This window comes from Pyrus communis, chromosome 4, assembly GCF_963583255.1.
Source record: "Pyrus communis chromosome 4, drPyrComm1.1, whole genome shotgun sequence".
Lineage (NCBI taxonomy): Eukaryota > Viridiplantae > Streptophyta > Magnoliopsida > Rosales > Rosaceae > Pyrus > Pyrus communis.
The window spans coordinates 1150301-1169093 of record NC_084806.1 but is presented as its reverse complement, the minus strand read 5'-3'; the positions used below and the strand labels follow the sequence as shown (position 1 = coordinate 1169093).

General features: G+C 36.9%; 1 protein-coding gene and 1 pseudogene across 1 annotated transcript; one reads left to right on the top strand and one right to left on the bottom strand.

Moving 5' to 3' along the window:
* Positions 1 to 1036: 1036 nt before the first annotated feature.
* Positions 1037 to 4377, top strand: LOC137731205 (1-aminocyclopropane-1-carboxylate oxidase homolog 1-like; annotated as a pseudogene).
* Positions 4378 to 7142: 2765 nt separating this feature from the next.
* On the bottom strand, positions 7143 to 9184 carry LOC137732421 (nudix hydrolase 17, mitochondrial). Its single transcript, XM_068471730.1, has 5 exons — positions 8892 to 9184; positions 8361 to 8466; positions 8094 to 8177; positions 7789 to 7917; positions 7143 to 7643 (listed from the first exon to the last, which is right to left on the bottom strand). The coding sequence occupies exons 1-5, from the start codon at positions 8960 to 8962 to the stop codon at positions 7512 to 7514; spliced, it is 522 nt and encodes a 173-aa protein (XP_068327831.1). The 5' UTR covers positions 8963 to 9184; the 3' UTR covers positions 7143 to 7511.
* Positions 9185 to 18793: the final 9609 nt, after the last annotated feature.

The window sequence follows — 18793 nt, the reverse complement described above, 5'->3', positions numbered from 1 at the left end:
TACTCATCCTATGATCACTAGATCCAAAGCTGGTATCTCTAAACCGAAAGCCTACTCCGCCACCAAACACCCTTTACCTGATACGGTTGATATTCTTCCCACCACTTATCTTCAGGCCTCAAAACATGCTCACTGGAGGGCTACTATGCAGGAAGAAATAAATGCTCTGCAGTCAACCGGCACTTGGTCTCTCGTTCCTTTTACCTCCCAACAAAATATTGTTGGATGTAAGTGGGTGTTTCGAGTTAAGAAACATCCCAATGGTACTATAGACCGTTACAAAGCTCGGCTTGTGGCCAAAGGATTTCATCAGCAAGCTGGTTTGGATTACAAGGAAACATTTAGTCCTGTTGCAAAACCTGTCACCATTCGGATTCTTCTATCTCTTGCAGTTCAATATGACTGGTTTCTCAATCAATTGGATATCAGTAATGCTTTTCTGCACGGTGACCTTCAAGAAGATGTCTACATGCAGCAACCTCCTGGTTTCAATGATCCAAATTATCCGACTCATGTTTGCAAGCTTCGTAAATCCTTGTATGGATTGAAACAAGCCCCTCGGGCCTGGTTTGACAAATTATTTGCAGTACTTCAGTCCTTGGGTTTTCATCAATCTCAATCTGATGCTTCTTTATTTGTGCTCCAAGAATCTGTTCCTGTTTTTGTCTTGGTGTATGTCGATGACATACTTGTCACAGGTCCAAATCCTGCAGTTTGTCAACGTTTCATTCAGACCTTAAGTATTGTTTTTCCCGTGAAGGATTTAGGCCCTTTGCACTATTTTTTGGGTCTTGAGGTTCAGAGATCTGCTGCTGGTCTTTTCTTACATCAAAGCAAGTATATTTTTGACTTACTTCACAAGACCCGCATGGATGGTGCTAAACCATGCCTCACTCCTCTTGGATCTCTCAAACTCGATCACACTGGTCCCTTGTTACCTGATCCAGCAGAATACCGATCTATTGTGGGTGCTTTGCAATACTTAACTTGGACACGACCTGATTTATCCTTTGCTGTCAATCAAGTCTGTTAGTTTATGCATGCTCCCCGCGAACCACATCTTCAAGCAGCCAAACGTATTCTCAGATTCCTCAAAGCCACAGTCAGTCATGGTTTGTGGTTCACGAAAGGTAATGTTCATCTTACTGCCTATTCTGATGCTGATTGGGCTGGCTGTCCATTCGATCGTCGATCTACTAGTGGCTATTGCATATTCCTGGGATCCAATCTTATTAGCTGGAGTGCTAAGAAGCAACCCACGGTTGCTCGTTCCTCAACTGAAGCCGAATACAGATCATTAGCGCACACAGCCGCTGAAATCACCTGGATTTGCAAAGTGTTCAAAGATCTTGGTCTCCAGCTTCCTCAAGTCCCTTCTCTCTGGTGTGATAATCTGTCTGCCATATCCCTTGCATCCAATCCAGTCTTTCATGCTCGCACCAAGCATATTGAACTTGATTACCATTATATTCGCGAGTTGGTCCTTGCTAATCTACTCAAAGTCCAGTATGTGTGTTCTCAAGATCAGTTAGCTGATATTCATACCAAATCTCTGTCTAAATCTAGGTTTCTGTATCTGCAATCCAAGCTTGCCCTTGGACCTTTCGATGCCTCCAAGTTCAGCTTGAGGGGGTGTAAAGAGTCAAGTAAAATTAGTTAAATGTTTGTTATGATTCTTATGTAAATAAATAGATTAGACAGGGATATAATTGTAATTGTAAGAGCAGTGTACTGTCTATATATACAATGCTGCATCATTGTAAGATTATCTGATTAATCAATATAGGAGAGATATTTAGAAACTGTGGATCTTGGTTTTCTACAGAGAACACCTTGATCGGCTAACTGGATTACTATAGAGCTGAAGAAATCAAGCAATTCGACAGCTCCAATCCTCCATTCCCGCTTCTTTATCCACCCGTCCGAAATATTAAAAGGTTTTCGACCCGATACACGACCACCAATAATCCCCACCGTTGACATCGCCGGCCTCCACACCCATCACCGCTCATCCGTCGTTGACAAAATCAGTCGCGCGTGCCGAGCACGGGGTTCTTTCAGATCACCAACCAAGGTATCCCATCACCGATTTTGGACCGTACGATCGAATCCATCAAGGCGTTCCACGAGCAGTCGGCAGAGGGTCAAATCCTGGTTCTTGAACAAGTGCCGGGTATTTGTCAAAAGACGAGTTTGTTGGGTGGGACCGGGAGATCCTACGTCTGGGAGAGGTGCTGTTGGAACTTACAAGCGAAGGGCTGGGATTGGGCCCCGGTAAGTTGAGGGAAATGACGTGTATGGACGAAAGCCGGGCAATGGTGGGTCATTACTACCCGTACTGCCCGCAGCTTGATCGGACGGTGGGGCATGCATCTCATTCTGATCAGAGAGTGCTGAGTGCTGACCGTGCTCCTTCAGGGTCAAACGGGGTGGGTTCCAGTTTAAGTTATGGTGAGGGTTGGTTGGATGTGAAGCCAGTTCCTGGTGGTCTTGCTAGGGACTTGCTATTAACGTTGGCGACGTACTTCAGGTAAATTTTATTTTACCTAAACTACCCTACAAGGTTGCAATGGTGACATGAAAGTTATATGCTTTTACCTAAACTATCATATTAATGTTCTTTAAAATATATTTTTCCTTGCTTGGAGCTCAACTTGTTTTTTGAGCAATTAGGAGTTCGCCTTGTTCTGCATGCGCGAAGCACCCCTCATCTTGTGTGCCTGGATTTGCCTCGCTCTAAATGTGAGGTATCCGTGTTGTTTTACTTGCCAGAAGTCCGCATCTTTTTGCGTCCACGGAGCCCACATCGTTTTGGTGTGCACGAAGCCAACCTCATTTCCGTGCGCAGCAATCACCGTGATTTGTGCAAGGTATCCTTTCTCGTTTTTTGTGTGCAGAGCTTGCCTCGCTTTGCATGTCTGAAGCGCGCCCCTTTTTTGTGAGCGAAGGCTGTCTTATTTTGCATGGGTCAAGTTGCCTAACACCATATTTTTTTTACCTAAATGCAAAAAAAACAGCATACATCAAGGGCATGTATCTGAGACGGTCATGATTGTGATAGAGTGATTTGATTAGGGGAGTGAAGGCTATAGATCCCTTGTTGCGTATTGTCGCTCATTGAATTCATTTGCCTCTATGGTTAAGTGGCTTAACCCCCAACTATGTTGTGGACATCCTCTGATGGAGTGCCTCTTTTTACCGATGATAGTGTCGTCTCGAGCCTTGACCATCTTGGAGGGACAAAAAAAAAATATATATATTATTCCGTTCACTTATATTATAACATGTAGAGTACCGTTTGAATACCTAACATTTGAAAAAATCTCTCGAGTATTGGAGTTGTCTAGAATATGTGTGTATCTTTTCATCACAAAATCGAAATGGAATAATTGAATAATTCGTTGGTTAATTTTTCAGATTATGTCCAACGGTGAGTACAAAGCTGCTCTTCATCGGGTGTTGGCAAACCCATACCGCGAACCTCGGGTGTCAGTCGCAGTGTTTTTGCACTCAAGAGGACACATATGGCCCATTGCCGGAGCTGGTCTCGCCGGTGAAACCGGCACTTTACCGTCAGTTTACTCTTGCAGAGTTCATGCAAAGGTAAAATAAAGGAACTAATGACAAATCTTTTATAAATCACTTTGAGCAGTACAAACATCAATGACTAAAGCTTACAAATGAAAACAATGTGGGTTCTAATCGAATCCAAACGATTTATGACCTACACAGATTTCAAACCAAACTTGATATTTTCTTATCCAGATTACATTGGTGTTTCCAGGTTTCCTCCGTCCCCAAACCACTCTGACATGTCTTCATCGTCGGTTGAATCAGAAAGCTCCAAACTTTTTGGAATTTTGACAAACCTAGATTCGTTATTGTTTGCCTTATGCGTCAAGGTGCCTTTGCTCCTCTCTAACATCTTCAACTTCCACAAGTCCTTTTTTTGCAGATTCTGAGACAGTTCCATCTTACCTCCTGTGGCGGGAAAACCTACTAACGCAGAAGCCTCATTCCATGAGTTCGAACGATTGCAGCCGTCATCTCCTTGGTTTGCAAATCTCCACTTGTCTGCAGCTCTAGTTGGACTTTGTGTAAATTGACTCTTATCAGTAATGTCAGTAGAATTCAAACTCTTCAACTTCCTAAGGTAGCCTCCGTCATCACATACAGGTTCAGCTGAAATCTCTGAAGAATGTGCTGCCTTAGACCTTTTATGATCGCATTCTAAGCACACCATATTTCTCTTAAAGTTGATATAATTGTAAGAACAACCCAAATCATATTAGCATGCTTAGCTAGGTCACGATCAAATGTAATGAGAAAAACTTACCTGGTGCAGCCATGGTGGTTGTTAATCATACATAAGAACTCTTCTACTCGCTCAAGACCTTGTGTTCCAATGGTGATAGAACCCTAGTTTTCAGAACGTGTTTTTGTGAGCAGGGAATCCTTATTTATAGATTTGAACTTCACCAACCTCCATCTATCATGGATGGGTGGTTACTAACTGCTGTAAACGCAGTGATCAGTTTCAAGAGTCGTGGAGCAATGTGGCATCCTTATCACGACCTATGTTTCCTTTATATTACGATGCTTATTTTCACATTTAAACTCGAAATCAGTTTGTATAACCACCAATTTGTATTTCAGCCTTATTCAACTTAGTTTAGTCCAATTAAGATTCTTACAATAATTGCACCTGCACGAAAACAGATCTCTAATCACAGAAGGTAAATTAGCAATACGGAACCACTTGAAACTGAAGCATTGATTTCCAAATCGAAAACGAATGAATGCGCATCACATTTGATAAGAGAAACTCACGTGTCACACTCCCACTCGCTGGGATTTATCTGCCGGTTTGGAGGCTTCTCTTTGCATTGCAAGCATCTACATCTGAAAAGACAATTACTCTCCAAATCTCAATAAGAAATGGAATTACAGAAGAATGTTAAGATCTTAGCAGCCATGACTTGTCACATATCCAGTCCCCCTTCTTCAACAGAAGACGTTCTTGATCCTCTCTATGTCGTGTCAGTCTTTCTTGGGAAAAATCATCACAACGAAGGCACTTGATATTTCTAGCAAAGTTTAGGAAGATGCATCTGCTGAAAAAAATATATTATTGAGGATAAAACAACTAAACTAGATTCAATAATCATAAACTGCACGATCAAGCTGTCAAATTACATGGGGCCAAGCCAGTCGCCTGGCTTCATTGGAACTTATTTGGCCTTATTCTTGTGGAATTGAATGGTCCGACACCAAAGCGACCCTCTTTATCCTTGTAGTTGTACACTTTGGGGGGATTGGAGTCGATGTCCTCAGTGCTGTACTCTATCATCTGTTTCAGTAGCCGTCTCACTGATTCTTTGACCATTTTGTTTAGACATGGCTTGTTCTCCACTGTACCAATAACGGGATCAAGCCCATACGTTAACAAGAAACGCATGACATCACCATCTTCCCATGCCTTCACGTATGTTCTCTCACAGTCTCCTCTCAAATTGCAGGAGCCGCAAACCTACTAAAATGCCTGTTCTTATTAGATATGACAATTCGAACTTATATCTTAAGCTTGAAGTACAAGATATTGAAAACGAGATAACTAATATGGATCAAAAGAAGACTGATAATATAGGCTCATTCAAATAAGAGGAAATTACTCAGATATTAAGCGCATGCATCTCCTTCATCAACACCCACATAAGCCCTTAGACGCTTTCCTGAGTTAACGACTTTCCTATCTAAGCTCGGGCATCCACATCTGGAAATGATCTGGATATCTTTCCTTGACAACATCCTGGCAACGAAGGGAATTTAATGAACAAAGGTCGAGAATACAAACATCGTATTTCAAGTCGAAGTCAGTAAATAACATCTCTGGCCTTCAGAAACAAGATAATCATCCTTATCATGCACACACTTGAAATGATAACTGCAAGCTTAAATGTTAATAGTAATGGCGAAACAAAACAACCTCAGTCATTTCAAACTCCACCTACGAATTCCGCTGCTAAATTTAACATGTCGTGCCGTGCATCCCACAGGGTTCAAATATCAAACAGGTTGCATCACAAGGGCCTCTTTCGAACTACTTCTTCACTACCTTTGAAAGAAAAACTCAAAAAGCGTTTCTGTGTCGTAAAAGCACTTTCTGGATAAGCACCTTTTCCAGGAAGCACTTGGGTGTTTAATAAGATTTCCACATAAACAGTCTCAACCAGCCCCAGTTGAAATAAGCAGAAAGGAAAACATTTCATCACAAGCGTTGTACTCAATGCCAGTCGTTTTTCAATCCAAATTAATTAAACTTACAACCTCAAACTTGAAAAGAAAAAATAATTTCAAAATTCATCCCTTTAAACCAAATCGTCGTCATTACCTTAAAAGGCCAGACCGGCCCCGGTCGGGTGGCTCATCGGCGCCCGGCGAAAATTGGGTGATTATGTTTGTGGGTTTTGAGTGTTTCGACGATTGAAGCTCTTTGACTTCGTTGACTATGAAGTCGAGCTTTGGATAATTGGGAGCTAGCGTTTCTCTGGGGCTGTGAAATTGGGAAATTTGGGAGAGGAATTTGGGGCTTTGAAGTGGGTTCTGAGGAAAGGATAGAGAGTGCCATGGCCGGCTCTGAGAAGCTTGCACATTTGGGGTTTTCTGATTTTGGCGGAGAAGGGACGGGATGACCGTTATGTTTGTTTGAAGTTTAAAACCCCGCATCAGGGTTTACATAGCGCAGCACTTGGTGAATTGCTACTTAGGACAATTTGTAGGAACGTCCTTGTACTTTACTTATAATTTCACTATCATCCTTGCAGATTATTAGTTTTCAGTTTGGTCCTCGTAAATTTCTTTGTTTTTTGTTGATACGACGATATTTGTGAATACTAGACTAAGTGACACAGTACGTCAGCTATATATATATATATATATATTTTTTAAGGGATCAGTTGGTGCTTTCGGCACAGCAGTCCACCTTTCCGAGAGCTGGAAAGACTCATATAGGCATTTCAGCCTCCTCTGGCCACCATCGTGCAATTCACCAGAGCCATAAATCAAATTCAAAACGTATCGTGTGGAATACGAGCCTGAAATTCATCATAACATGTCAGCTATAATTAGTCAAACTTGAAACCTCATACTCAAAAATTATGTCTTGGATTGGACGACCCTGACCTAATGACTCTTGGCCGAAAAATTATTAATTCACACATAAGCATGTACATCATGCACATATATCCTGCAAATTCTTCTTCTCGAATCCTTTTTTATAACACATCAATTTGCTCTCTCTCATCGGAAGATGGAGAATAGCAACTTAGAGAGGGGGCAACAATTAAACACTAAAAACAAATTACGATAAAATAAAAACTTAATCTAATTCCTCTTTTACACTTTTTGATCCGCCTGAGAAGTTTGCCCTAAACCAGTCCAATTTTTTGGCTGGACGGAAACTTCTTCTAAACAATTTCTATGTACAGTGCAAGAGAATCTTGATTTTTTAATTAATTGAAAGAACAAGCCAGTACATTCTCCTCCTCTTGTTTCTGTTCCGAGGTAAGCCGTTCGACCAAAATGTCCAACGCTTCCTTCATCCACCAATGTTGGCATGCCTCTCTTGCTTTCGTTGTAGTCATCTATATAAAAATATTTTGATCGCATAAGATTTACCGTTTAATTTGAAAAATCACTGTCTAATATGTACGTACAATTAACTCATTAAATAAAAATTATTAGTTTTATGCATATAGATCAAATTATGATTTACGTGCAGAATCATACCCATATTCTTTGTCGTACATTCTTCTCAGGCCAAAGATCTAGTTGCTCCTTGACAAACAAGGGAAACATGTACCCTTCATAATATGTCTCTTGGCTTTTGCTCATGAAACTCCATTTGCCCAATTGGCACTGCAATCATATATTACAACTTAAATTAGGACAAAACATTTGCCAAAATGGAATTTAATTTCGCGGTAGAACATTAATCCCATCATCAATGACAATAGTTTGACTCTCGCCTGCCCTGCTTCGGTCCCCAATCAAATGTGAAAAGGGAAGTGAAAGAACAAAGAAAAGATACCAACCTCAACATTGCCTAGGACCCCTGCTTCTTCTAGTGACTCTCTTGAAGCAGCTTCTTCCACGGATTCATCAAGTTCCCAACCACCCTAATTAATAGACAAAATACATAGTTGAATTTTTTATGGATATATAATAGGGGCAGAAAGCAATTTTTAATTCTTTTAGGGAACCAGCCGATGGCTTCGCCACATCAGTCGCTCTTCCGGGAGAAGGGAAAACTTACCTTAAGAAATAAATTTAGAAACAAAATAACCTCATGTAATTTATACCTTAGGGAACATAAATGCATTGCCTTTCTGTGAAGTGATCACAAGGACTTCCAATTCGTTGCTAATGGCACCATCACTGCCATCTTTGTATCTATAGGGAATGCATCTGCAACATTGAATATTAAACAAATTAAACATATTAAACATATTATTAATCGTGATTACCTTTTATTAAAGCTAAAATACGGGAAAAAGTCAATTGTCGTAACAATAGAAAAATCCATAAACCGAACAAAACTTAAATGGATTCATTTGACAAGTGCGAGATATATGAGTATGTCCCCACGGTGACGAGAGATTCTCAGATACAAGAGATATACAACCAATTATACATTAGAATTCTCTCTCTCTCTCTCTCTCTCTCTCTCTCTCCCCATCATGAAAGAAAAAGAACACGAACGGGAGGAGCCAACCACTACTTTTTCAATGTAACAAAACCATGTCAAGAAAAGCTCAACAACAACAGTAACAACAACAACCAGAAAAGAAGAAGAAGAAGGAGAAGAAGAAGAAGAAGGAAAAGAGCTTCACCCTACGACTTGCCGGCGGCCCATGTTGTACCTCTGCAATTCCCTTCCCGTCCGAGCAACCAAACAAGTCATCTTTTTGGAATCTAGGTTTGCAGTTCTGATCAACCAAATTAATTAATTGAACACAGAAAAGGCCAAGAAACAAAAGGGGAAAGGGGTTGTTTGGAAATATGGATTGGCTAGGATTTGTTGTGTTATTATATCCCAAATCCAAAAAAAGTTGATCGAGTTATATAAATATTGGAGGTTAAGACAGAAATGCAATTGTGCAATGTAAGTTCAGATTTTGGGGGCACAGAGAAAAAGCATGGGTTGGCAAAGACACACCAAGTAGATATATATAGAAAAAGGCTTTGATGGCCATCGTTTCAAGATAACAAAACTCCGTTTCTCTCTCTATCTCCACACTAATTTATTACTATATTGGGTAGGTCGTATCTCCGGTAATGTATCATATATATGAACCGTTGGGACAAATTTTTTTACCTGTATCAGGGAACACTTTTGATATAGATGTAATGTATATTTTTATGTGTTACGGAATATGAATAGACGACATAACTGATACTATATTAAAAAGAATAAATGCATGTAGCTCTCTCAAAAGTAAGACTCTTCATATATTTACTGTCATCTCATAGTTTAATGTTGATTATCAGGTTAACATTATAAAATATTATGCTAAAAACATGAGATGTCAGAGAATCTATGCAAAATCCCATTTTATGAGAATCTCTTGGTATTCTCTAAAGGATATGTATTATAATTTAAACAAAAAACATTACGTGTAAGCATAACAGACATGTAGAAAATTTCTCGTACGCTAAAGAGAGAGAGGGACAAACGTAGTCCAACTAATGCCGTGGGTGGGGACGACATTCACGTCGCCTTCTGAGACGGATTTGTTTCGTTTGAGTCTCGGAGGGCTTCTATGTCGTTTCCCAACAACAACCCTTTCTTGTTATTGGTTGAGTCCACGCGGCGAGAATTCATTGGGCCGGTGGAAGTTGACTTTCTGAGGACATGCTCACGTGTATAGATCATGCGCATGCCTTTTACTTCGGTGATGTTTTTATGTCTGTCCCTTCCTACTTTCCCGCACGCGCAGGAGAGTCATGGCTTGCCCTCCGGTTGTTATTTGAGTTGTTTCGTTACTAGCCTTCTTTCACGCGCAACAGAATCAAGGCATATTCCTTTTACTCGATTGTTTTTTTTATTTGCTTCCATTATTAGTCTTTTTGTATACGTTCTTGCGCTTGCAAGAAACTTTTCATGTTTTTACGGGCATTGTTATACTTTTGGACGAGAGCGTTGTCAAAAGTTTCAAATGATTGAGATCATACTAGTAAGAAATTAAATGAAGGGCACCAAGAGCATTCGTATATGTACCCTCTCCAGAAAGTTCAATAATTCGCAATGTTAAAAGGAATATGGCTTTTTTGCCATTCATTCTTACTGCATGCATGCATATTTTCAATGTTTTGTGTGTAGCTATAGTATATGTCATTAGGGTTCAGTCATCGAACATTGTATAAAATATTGAATCTATGTGTATGATTACGTATTTTACATGGATGAATAATGTTAATAATAAGCTGAATTTTAAATCCTTCGATATCATAAATAGTTTGTTACGTCTATATATCTATTTGATTGATGTGACATAGAAAGAGTCTGCAAGAAAAACTTACCTGAATCGCTCTGCTTCATGCATGCTTTCTTTAGATAAGGTAAACATGAGTTATTTTAGTTTCTTTCGTAGTCAAATACAAGTGTAATTTACATATTGATAAATGAATCTTTGAAATCCAATTTAAGTGAAGAAAATAAGGAACAATTATGTAATGGATCTGCCAGAAGAGTGCGCAAGCAAAATACGTATCAAATAGTTGTGGAAATTTGAATAGACATGGGAGTAGGTTGAGTTGTAGTAAAGAAGAATAGTATAAATATACAATGGATAGACTTTATTAGATCCTAACGGTAGTTTACATTCTTTGCCAAAATATTGAAAAGAAATTTGGGATCAATAATTTCCCTATCTAAACATATGCCACCACAAAAGAAATCTAAATGTCGCCATTTTATTGCGTTTATTCCACTTAGATTATGACACATTGCACGCTAACAACAACATAAATACAAGCAAAAACACTTTATATTTGCGTTTATTCTACATTGATTTTAACCTACCAAAATCAATCTCAAATGTATTAATCACTATTACTATTCGAATATTCAAAGTATGAATCTCAAGTTGAGGACGGAATAGATTTTGTATGTGATTATAAGTAGTTGAGCTAGTTTTTATATTGTTAATTGGTTTTATGGTGGAATCTAAACATTTTTTTCATTGCTAGCTATTTAAACAAGTAAATGAATCGTCACTAATACTATGATCCAGTGATGCTCATCTCCACTTATAAGTAAAGGATTTCAAATTCGACTTGCATATATTGTGAGTTCGATATCCAATTATGGCTGACCTAATATGTAACTTAATTTAAAGACTTAATTGGATTAATAGTCCCCTTAGTGATAGGGTAGTTGGAAGATAGTCCGTATGGTTAAAAAAAAAAAATTGATTTAAGCCCCTGTTATGAAGTCTAAGAAGATTTATTCTCAAATTTGAAAATTTCATCAACTTTCTGTTAATTATTAGCACGTGAGCCAGCCCTACGTGCTAACAATTAACAAAGAGTTCCGTTTTAGTTTAATATGTGTATGGAGAGTTCCGTTTTAGCCTAATATGTGTGGTTCACGTGCTAATAATTAACAAAAAAATTGATGGAATTTTCAATTTTGAACATAAATCCTAACAGACTTCACCACAGGGGCTTAAATTCTAATTTTTTTTAATCACATGAGCTCTCTTCCAACTATTTTATTACCACAAAGACTAATAATCCAATTAAACCTTATTTAAATCTTAATCGTAAATATTATAGTATCGAATAAATGAGCCAAGATGAAAAAGACGTGAATGAAAAATGAATTTTTATAAATTGAAAAGTATACGTATTAATCAAAATCCAAAACAAGTCGCCTTCAAAGAGAGACTGATAAGTATAAGCCTCTTAGGTTTGAACTGGTCGGACTCACATGGACTTGAACATGCTTACTCTTCCGCGCACACCCCAAGAATTATTTGGTCTCTGTTTTCTCCCCTTCCATTGTTTAGTCTCCAAACATAAAAAAATTATAAGCCTCAGATTAAACACATATAGAATGACCACAAGGACTTCCAACTTCAAACATAATGTATACAAATATACGTAGAAGCATATTCGTGACACTACTTTTCTTACATAATTTGTTTTTTATAGATTTTGTAGAGTTCACTCCATAATGTACTTTAACAATTCGAACCGTCTATTTTTTAGAATATCATTTATAGATCATCCTTGCAAAAAAATTAGACAAATCCAAAATTATTAAAACATTCATATGTAGTGAAGAAAATGAACGAATACGATTCTACAAATAAACCCTAAACTCTTAATCTAACAATGATATGATTTTAAATTTGGGTGATTTTTGGTAAACATGATCTTTGAGGGATGGTCTAAAATATAAATGGTTCAGATCGTTGAAATACATTATAAAGTGGGCTTCATAAAAACGTATGTAAAAAATTGTATAAAAAAAATAGTGTCACAGATCCATTCCATATACATACATACATACATACATACATACATACATACATACATACATACATATATATATATATATATATATGAAATCGTTAAGGAAAATGATCTTCATTTTTTTTTATATAAAAATGGGGATTAGTCCCACACCTAATCTCCATTTTTTTGAAAAATAAAATTGGGGATTCCTTTGCATAAAGTGCCTATATATATATATATATATTTGTAGGAAGCCTTTAAAAGGTATTCGCATTTTTTTTTTTATAAAAATGAAGATTAGTTGTGGGGCTCATACCACATCGAATTTTAACGAATCCGAATCGTTTTATTTTTTAAGTTGCGCCTCATAGGTCATTCTAAGAAATTTTGAAATTTTATCGTGATAATTAAATATGCAAATGATTTCGAATTGAATTAAATTTTTGCACGGATGATCTATGAATCGAAACTTATAAAATAAATGATTCGAATAGTTGAAGTTAGATTGGAGCAAGTCTCATAACTAATCACCACTTTAAAAAAAAAAAATAGATATCACTCCCCTTAAAAGCCTGTATGTGCGTATGCATGCGCGCGTGTGTGTGTAATGGAGCGGTTGAGGGTGAATGCTAAAGTTTTGTTTTCTTAGGTGTGGCTTTGTCTTCACTCTTATGTTATGCCATTTGGGTTGAGGACAAAATCAAGATGGTTGGGATTTGGATAAATACTCAACTTGTATTTAGGTGAGGGCCTTAATTAAACCATGGGGCATGACAATATTGAATATATGTAAAACCTAAGAAAAGTCTTAACCCTATTAAATTTGGCCCCCCAATGTCTCATCACTGGTGATCGGTCACATGGGAAGTTTCCTAACGACCATATACATTATACACAGTGGATATGATATATATGGTAGGTAGTAGTTACTAGTTTAGATGAAAGAATTCTAGGGTGTGTTTGTAACACCAATTAAATCGATCGGAGATGAGTTTAATTATATTGCATATACATGTTATAACATAAATGAAATAATAATATTAATGATGTGTTAATGTTCTACAATCACATCGAAAAACTTTGTTATCTACGTTAATGTGCTATTCGAAAATAATAATTAATTTTTTGCTCGTATATGAATTTTTTTTCAATGTGCCTGTAATATGGGGTAGTACGTCGCATGTTATTATACAATTGAATGAGATTTTTTTTTTCCAAGTGTCCCTCTAATTATATCATAACATATGACTATACCTGGCAAACGGGCCGTCTTTGTTGTGTTCGTGTCATACCCGTTTTTGGTCATGCCGTTAAGATAACGGATTTTTAATAGGTCACTCGATAACGAATTGAATTGTTAACGGGTCGTGTCGGGTTAACTGGTTATGCAATAAATTGTCATATCTAATATCTAAATTCGACAAATAATATTTTATCGTTTTCTTAGAGGGTAACGAGTGACCCGATAACGACACGATTTGTTAATGGTTTCTTAATGGATGACTCGATAACGATCCAAATCATTAACAGGTTGAACAAAAACCTATTATTTTCGTGTTATTTCATGTCAAGTTAACGAATCATATAAAAAATTATCAAACGTACATATGACGTATTGTCTCGTATTTTGAAATACACTAAAACATCTCTCCTCGTATACATATAATATGGGCATCACATGTACATAGACTCGCAACTCATGTGCAATAGTTTAATCGGTATAGTTTTTTATGTTTTTATTCCTAACAGCTCACATGGAAGATTGAGAATCTGAATGACTAGCGAGCCAATTATTATTCACTAAAATATATTAACATTGCTAGTTATAAAATAAAATGCATCAAGATCCACGTTACAATTAATTATTAACCAATCATACCACGTTCATTCAACCTCTCTCTTTTTTTTCTTTTTTTTTATTATTCTTTCTTTTTATATTTTATCGATTCATTGAAACTTTTGTCCTCTGCACTTCGAATTCAAATTTTATATTTAAGTGAAGGCTAAAAAAAGCAAGGTTCATTGTCACTAGTACATTTTAACTACTTTTTTTATTATTATTATTATTATTATTATTATTATTATTATTATTATTATTATTATTATTATTCTTTCTTTTTATATTTTATCGATTCATTCAAACTTTTGTCCTCTGCACTTCGAATTCAAACTTTATATTTAACTGAAGTCTAAAAAAGAGCAAGGTTCATTGTCACTGGTACATTTTAACTACTCGAACAAAGATAAGAAAAAGGTCTAAGATTTCTTAAAAGAAATTTGTTCCCAAGCCGAAATTTAAGGCCAACACAAAACAATGTGCTTGGTATACAAGATTCTCACTTGTTTTTAATGGTCTCTTAATCTATTTTTCGTTTTTTAAAATATGACTAGCTAGTGATTTCGTCATGCAATCCACCTTTTTGGGGATTAAGAAGAATCACATAAGTATTTCAACCTCCATCAACCACCATCGTGTGATTCACCGATATCATAAATCAAACTTAGAATGTGTCATGTGGAACACTGCTTGTAATTCGTGTCTAACCCCTCAGTCACCCTATGATTTATTGATTTATGACTATAAAAAAGAGGAGTGCAGGTTCTAAAAGGCGTGCAAAATCATTTCCTTTTTCTCTAGCGCACACCAAAAGTACTTGTTCAAATGTGGTGCTTAAATGTACGTTTTTGATGTGCACTAGAGAAAAATCACAGGATTTGAATCTAGGACCTTCTCTGCCTGTATCCTAATACCCGAATTATCTGCCACTTGCTTGTGTGTTCGTATAGGGCTCTCTAGAGTTAAGTGACTGGGCTTGAGTGCATGCTTACGGTTTCAATGTGGAATGGGCTTTGCTCCAATTTACTCATAATATTTTTGTTGTACTTACATGCTTGTGTAGGTTGTTTTGTTTCAATTTTGTGGTTTTCTAAATTTAAAATTTTGTGTCTATAATATTTTGTTCAACCTTTGTTTTGGTATACCTTGTCAATTAAGATGGTAGGAATGTTGCCTCATTTGACGAATTGGACTGGCAACGCTAACAAAATGAAACTACAAAAACGAGACTTCAACAAAAAAACTAAGGAAAAAGTGAAAACCCAAATATACTACAATCTACAAATACTTTTAGTACAATTCAACTTTAAATTTATCTTATTTTTTTAACACGATGATAATGGAGTGATAATTCATGATCATGAATTGAACTCGCTATTTATATAAAATCTCCCACTTACAAGTAGCTTAATTTTTTTAAAATGTAATATATTCATAAAGTCACATCAAATACATGCAAGTATTGCAGTTAGTCTAAAAAATTAGACCGTTGTATCCAGTAGCAGATCTAAGATTCGAACCTTGGGGATCCGAGTGGTGAATACAAGTTTTTTAGCCAGAAACAGAGTACGAAGCGCGCAAATAAAAATTCAGTTTATTCACTAAGACATTTTGTCGAACACTTAGACTTGTTGTCGTTAGTCAAACCATGTGTGCACATGTCAACATATATCAACATATGCCGATGAAATCTGATGACTGATAAGGAGAGAATTTGTTGAGTGTTGTTGACGCAACCTGTCGAGATATTTCTAGCAAATATTACTTCAAACACTTGGCAGACACAAAAAAGACCCATACCAAACATTCAAAAAATTCTCTCAAGAGCTTCACATTATATTTTTCGAACTCTGATCCTAGGACATCATGTTTGTACCCTAATTTCTAAACAGAAAAGGGAAAGTTGAAAAAAATTGTATAAAAGTAGGTTGCTTAAACTCTGCAAACACCAAAAGGAAGCAAGTCTAAAAGAACTGCGTTGCAAGTAGGAATAATGCGCATTTACACGCGCACACAACCGTAAACGCTTGCTTTCGTGCTTTTCCGTATTTAATTGACTTCATACATTTCTTAATTTTGTTTACTTTCTACAAAGCTTGTTTTTGAAAGGGTAATTCATACTGTATCGATAAGAATCCCTACAAATCGACAAGTATCTTTCCCATTAAGCCTTCCACACATGTTCCACAAGAATCATCTTCATCCGTGACAGAAGGATAAGACTCAAAACATTACCATAATTTCACTTTCACCAAAAAGAAAAAAAACTTTTATCACCACGTAAATGCCCCCGTTCTTTAAATTCTTGAATAATACTCGGGTCATGACCAGTTAAGACATTGTATTCTTACCCAATACATACACCACTTGTTATTATCTTTTTAAAGAATACTACTGATTCACGATCTTTGATTTTTAATAATAATAATAATAAGACATGTATTACGTGATTCCTAACGTCGTTGAGTAAAGATTTAGGATTCTGATTCACAAAACTCAAATATTGTTTAGAAGAGATTTAATCACGATTGATCTATAAAATTGGACCTTCTAATCAAAATGCTCTCTAAAATTAAAAAAAAATAATTAATTTAGTTCCCGAAAATAAGTCTTGTAATTATCCTTTTGTTAAATTTTCTATTATTTTTTTGATGTGGCACACTAACAGAAAATTTGATGGAAAACTAACAGAATGACCAAATGATTTGCGAAACCCATTTTTAGGAACCAAATTGATAAACTTTTTATTACAGAGACCATTTTGATTGAAATATCCAATTTCAGGGACTAATCTTGATAAAAATCATTTTCTAGAATGTTTAAGAAAGGCATGAAGTCAAGTTGCATGCATTAATTATTTAATTACCTTGATTTGGTGCATTATTGTTCTTCATTATCAAGTCAAGGGACGAACATCATTCAAACAAGCGTGGAAGGCCGGTGGCATTGTTTGGCCAGCCACCCAATTTCTCTCTCTCTCTCTCTCGGACTTTGCCATTGTTCTTTGACCACAAATGACCCAACTAATGTCTGGATTAGGCTACTAATCAAACTAGTACAGTCACGAGGATACCTACAACCCAATAGTTGACAAAGAAACCATAGGGGGCACTGATCCTCTCCACCAATAAGATTATACACAAAAATGATAAAAATAGTCAAGTGGGTCCAACCACTATGGCTAAAATGATAGTTCCAATCCCAAGTTAGTGAGCATTATCGTCACTTGAGGATGGTGAGCAAAAATGCACCCTTAACTTATTAAATTGAACAGCTAGAATGAAAGAGAAATGTACGTTATAAGATAAAAGAATATGAAAACCTTGTGTAAACACGTCTCAAATTGATTTCATTCGGAGGAAGTTACTAAATATCTTAACTTCCCTTTTCTCACCATTCATGAACAAATCTTGTCGCTTTTCGTTTCTTTCTTCCCAATATTTAAAGCAATCAAAACGTTCATAACTCTCCAATAAACAAAAAGAAAAAACAGATACACAAGGCCGAAGGTGTGATTTCTTAACGCCATAAGAAAACGAGAGCGTTTGTTGTGCTGAGTCTTTTTATGGAGAACAAGAACATCACCACCAAGACGACGGGCGAAAACAACGACGACAACGGGAGCATGGACGAAGAGGGGACCTACAGCTACATGGCTGTCCCAATTCACAGCCAAGTGATGAAGATCAAGCAGGAGTTTGAGAAGATCAAGCACCCGTCTCTGCAGCAGCCTGCAGAGGTGAGGCTGAGACGCGTGATTATGCGGGAGATTACCCGGCAGCGCTCGCGTTCGCCGCTGGGGCTGGCCACATAGGGATAACCTCGTAGGGGTTGCCCTGCCTGCGTCTGCATGGTGATGGTGGCGACGCTTTAGAGTTAGAACTTTTTCGTGGTTTTTTCCCTCCTACTGTTTGTTTTCTGGTTTTCCCTTTTACTGGTATTCTGGGGTTTTACAGTTTTACTTCTACTACGTTAGTTGTACAGGTAGAAGTTTGTTGTGGGAAATTTAAGGAATGGTGAAATTAATGTTAATTTTCTGCTTGCTTGGTCTCATCGTTTCTTAGTTTAATTTCATGATTATATACTTTTTTTAAATTTATTTCTGTAAGTTTTGCAGTTTCGGAGGATGATCAGACATCATATGCTTCGTTTTACCGTAGAATTTTGCGAATTAATCTGTGTTTTGGTTTCCTCATCGTATTATCTGAGAATATTCTTCGTCGATGCATAAAAAGTTCAAAACATCCTTTTTCTGTGATTAGAAAGAGTCATTTTCTTCAATTTGCTGACATTTTCAAGCATAATTCAACTGGTAAACTCATGGTCGATACGAAAACCGCCCCGTCACATCCAGTTCGACCATACTAAGAAAGAACGAAAAAACAGCTAAACAGAGTTGCATTGATTCATTCAGTAAGTAGGACGATTCGAAAA

Excerpts from the sequence above, each read along its gene's own strand:
- LOC137732421 (XM_068471730.1), bottom strand. The coding sequence starts at position 8,962 with ATGACTTGTTTGGTTGCTCGGACGGGAAGGGAATTGCAGAGGTACAAC. Across the intron at positions 8,467-8,891 it reads GGCCGCCGGCAAGTCGTAGG|ATGCATTCCCTATAGATACA; the intron begins GTGAAGCTCTTT and ends TCAATGTTGCAG. Across the intron at positions 7,918-8,093 it reads GGGTCCTAGGCAATGTTGAG|TGCCAATTGGGCAAATGGAG; the intron begins GTTGGTATCTTT and ends ATATGATTGCAG.